Source organism: Etheostoma cragini, chromosome 21 (assembly GCF_013103735.1).
Source record: "Etheostoma cragini isolate CJK2018 chromosome 21, CSU_Ecrag_1.0, whole genome shotgun sequence".
NCBI classification, from domain to species: domain Eukaryota; kingdom Metazoa; phylum Chordata; class Actinopteri; order Perciformes; family Percidae; genus Etheostoma; species Etheostoma cragini.
Genome location: NC_048427.1, coordinates 987,511 through 990,186, shown reverse-complemented (window position 1 = coordinate 990,186; position 2,676 = coordinate 987,511). Strand labels below are relative to the sequence as shown.

Below are 2,676 nucleotides of genomic sequence, written 5' to 3'. Positions count from 1 at the left end.
CTCTTTTATATAGACCTTAGTGGTCCCCTAATACTGTATCTGAGGTCTCTTTCCCAGAATTCAGCCTTGGTGCAGAATCACAGCCACTAGAGCCAGTCCCACAACGAGTTTTCCTTAGCATGGGCCATTTTGAGGAATAAGAAATCATCCCAAATAAAGGTCCTTTTAGTAAAAGAACATCCTCTCGTCGTCCTAAACAGAGCAGGGAAATAAAACCACTGGTTACTGCTTTAGCTGATGTGTTTTGCAACAATGAGTCACTGGATGTCACTGTTGCGCCGTGAACGAGACAGCTCATTTATCCTGATTGTACCTGAAGTATCACGATAAAGACGTGAGAGTTTCAGTCTGCGTGCGTCTTTATTAATGTCGTTGTGTTAAATCAATGAAGGCACTTTTATCCAATGAACACCGTGAATGAAAGCAAATATGTAAATTCAGATCCCGGAAGTTGTTTTCCTGGATCCTGGTCGGTTCATGCTACGTTTAAGGGACGTCGGAATTATTACACTCTCTTGAGCAGCATGAGCGTTGGGTCACTCTCACTGAATGTTGAGAAAAACAAAAACAACAACAAAGACGTGTTCATTAAACTCCAACGTTTTATTTTCCCATGTCCAATTTGAATTAACCCTCCTGTTGTCCTCGGGTCAAATTTGACCCCTTTTTTCTTTTTAACCAAAATACCCCCCAAAATGGATTGGATTCCTTAAAACACTCTTTTCAAATACAATTGATCACTTTCATTCCTCTGATCTTAACTATTAGTCAAAATCATTCATAATTTCTGCTTTTTAACTCAAATATTAGGTATAATTCTATGTAAATGAGGGTTATTGATGAATTCCAAAAAGTATTAGTGTAAAACTAGTAGGTAGTAAGGTGGTGTTAGTGTAAACAAAAAAACTAAAAAAAAGTCTGAAAAAGGGACACCAATTTTTGTCCTGTCCTGCCAAAGATTAACGGCGAAAAAGCCCAAAATATAATCTTAAAAAATAATAAACACAAACGACCAATTCACATATCCCAGGTTTAAATTTGTCTCCTTTTTCTGCGTCACAACATAGATTAAAATTGTTTTAATTTTAAACAAAGCACACCCACAAAGCAAGAATTGGGCCACAAGCAAAAAAATGAACAACAGATTTGACGTACACACGCTCGAAGTAGTAGTTTCCGAGCAGCGCCTGAACGCAGCAGGAGCCCGAGCGGCTGTCAGCGGTGGATGAGAGAGATTATCCTCCGCCGTGTCAACACGGATCCCAGCAGGCAGCGGGACGCCGTGTGGGGCAACATGGGCAACGCCGACACCAAGCTTCACTTCAGGAAAGCCGTTATTCAGCTCACGACCAAGACCCAGGTCGGTTCGTCACGACTAAACTCTAAAAAACACGCAGAAGCGTGCAAAGACCGCGTGAGCTTTGCGGTTTAAATTCAGCGTGCGGAGATAAAGTTGGAGCGCCAGATGGTAGCCGAACGGCTCCCAGATGACTCAAAATGGAGAGGAAAACAAGACCAGCACTACATTACTTTATATCTGAAGATTTCCAGACTAAATGCGCATACATCTCTTGAAATATTGATACTTTTCCTCAATATTTGTGCTGTTTGAGACTGGAAACACTCAGTTTTGGCCTATTTAAACCTGTTGAACTTGGTGTAGCTGCAGGCAGTAGACGTGTGTTTCCCCTAAGTTGCAGGTGCATTTTAGGTGGAACTTACTAGATCATTTTACTGTCGCCCAGTTCTGTTCATGTCTTGATAATCGGTTAATCGACCAGTCAACGCTAGTGAACTTAACTTCTAATAATGAACCTGAACCTTAATAAACCTGCATGTCTAATTGGTTTTTACATTTAAAGATGGAACTTTGGGCTAAAGGAAATTTACATTTTTTTCTGACATTTTAGACATCCATGAGTCAACATTAATGTTTTTTGCACATGTTACCATCTTAATAGATTACTATTGCTTTTTGGCTGGGGAGTGAAGCCATCCATATTCATATTTTACCAGCATTTGGCTGGTAGGTGGTGCTAATTTTGGACCCTGGCTGCAACTAACAGTTATTTCCATTCTTTAATAACTAATTAATCTGTCAATTATTTCCTTGATTAACCGATTAGTTGTTTGTTCTTTAAAATGTCTGAAAATGATGAAAATGAATGTGGATCAGTGTTTCCTAAAGCCCCAAGAGGATGTCCTCAAATGTCTTGTTACACACACATATATTCAGACCGTGTGTGTGTGTGTGTGTGTGTGTGTGTGTGTGTGTGTGTGTGTGTGTGTGTGTGTGTGTGTGTGTCCTGCAGCCGGTAGAAGCCACAGACGATGCCTTCTGGGACCAGTTCTGGGCCGACTCCTGCACCACCGTCCAGGACGTTTTCGCTCTGGTGCCGGCGGCAGAGATCAGAGCTGTGAGGGAGGAGTCTCCGTCCAACCTGGCAACCCTCTGCTACAAGGTAACCTGTGTTTATGTGGATAGGCCACACCCCCAGCCTCCACCTTGTGCCCCCCCTCTTCAAAAGCTACATACACAGAAATGGCACATACTAAGGAAAGTTCATTGTGGGACCGTCTCTGGTGGCTGTACTACTACACCAAGGCTGAATTTAGAGAAAGAGACTTCAGATCCAGTATTAGGGACCACTAAGGTATATATAAAGAGACTTCAGA

The 2,676-nt window shown here is 41.9% G+C and overlaps 1 protein-coding gene across 1 annotated transcript in view; it reads left to right on the top strand.

The window, feature by feature from the left end:
* The first annotated feature begins 1,189 nt into the window (after window positions 1-1,189).
* The window catches only part of LOC117937088 (protein HID1-like), a 5,149-nt gene continuing 3,662 nt past the window's right edge, over window positions 1,190-2,676 (top strand). The window contains exons 1-2 of the mRNA XM_034860758.1: window positions 1,190-1,360; window positions 2,313-2,462. Of these exons, the coding sequence (XP_034716649.1) occupies window positions 1,226-1,360; window positions 2,313-2,462 (285 nt within the window). The 5' untranslated portion in view covers window positions 1,190-1,225. The remainder of the gene's footprint in view (window positions 1,361-2,312; window positions 2,463-2,676) is intronic.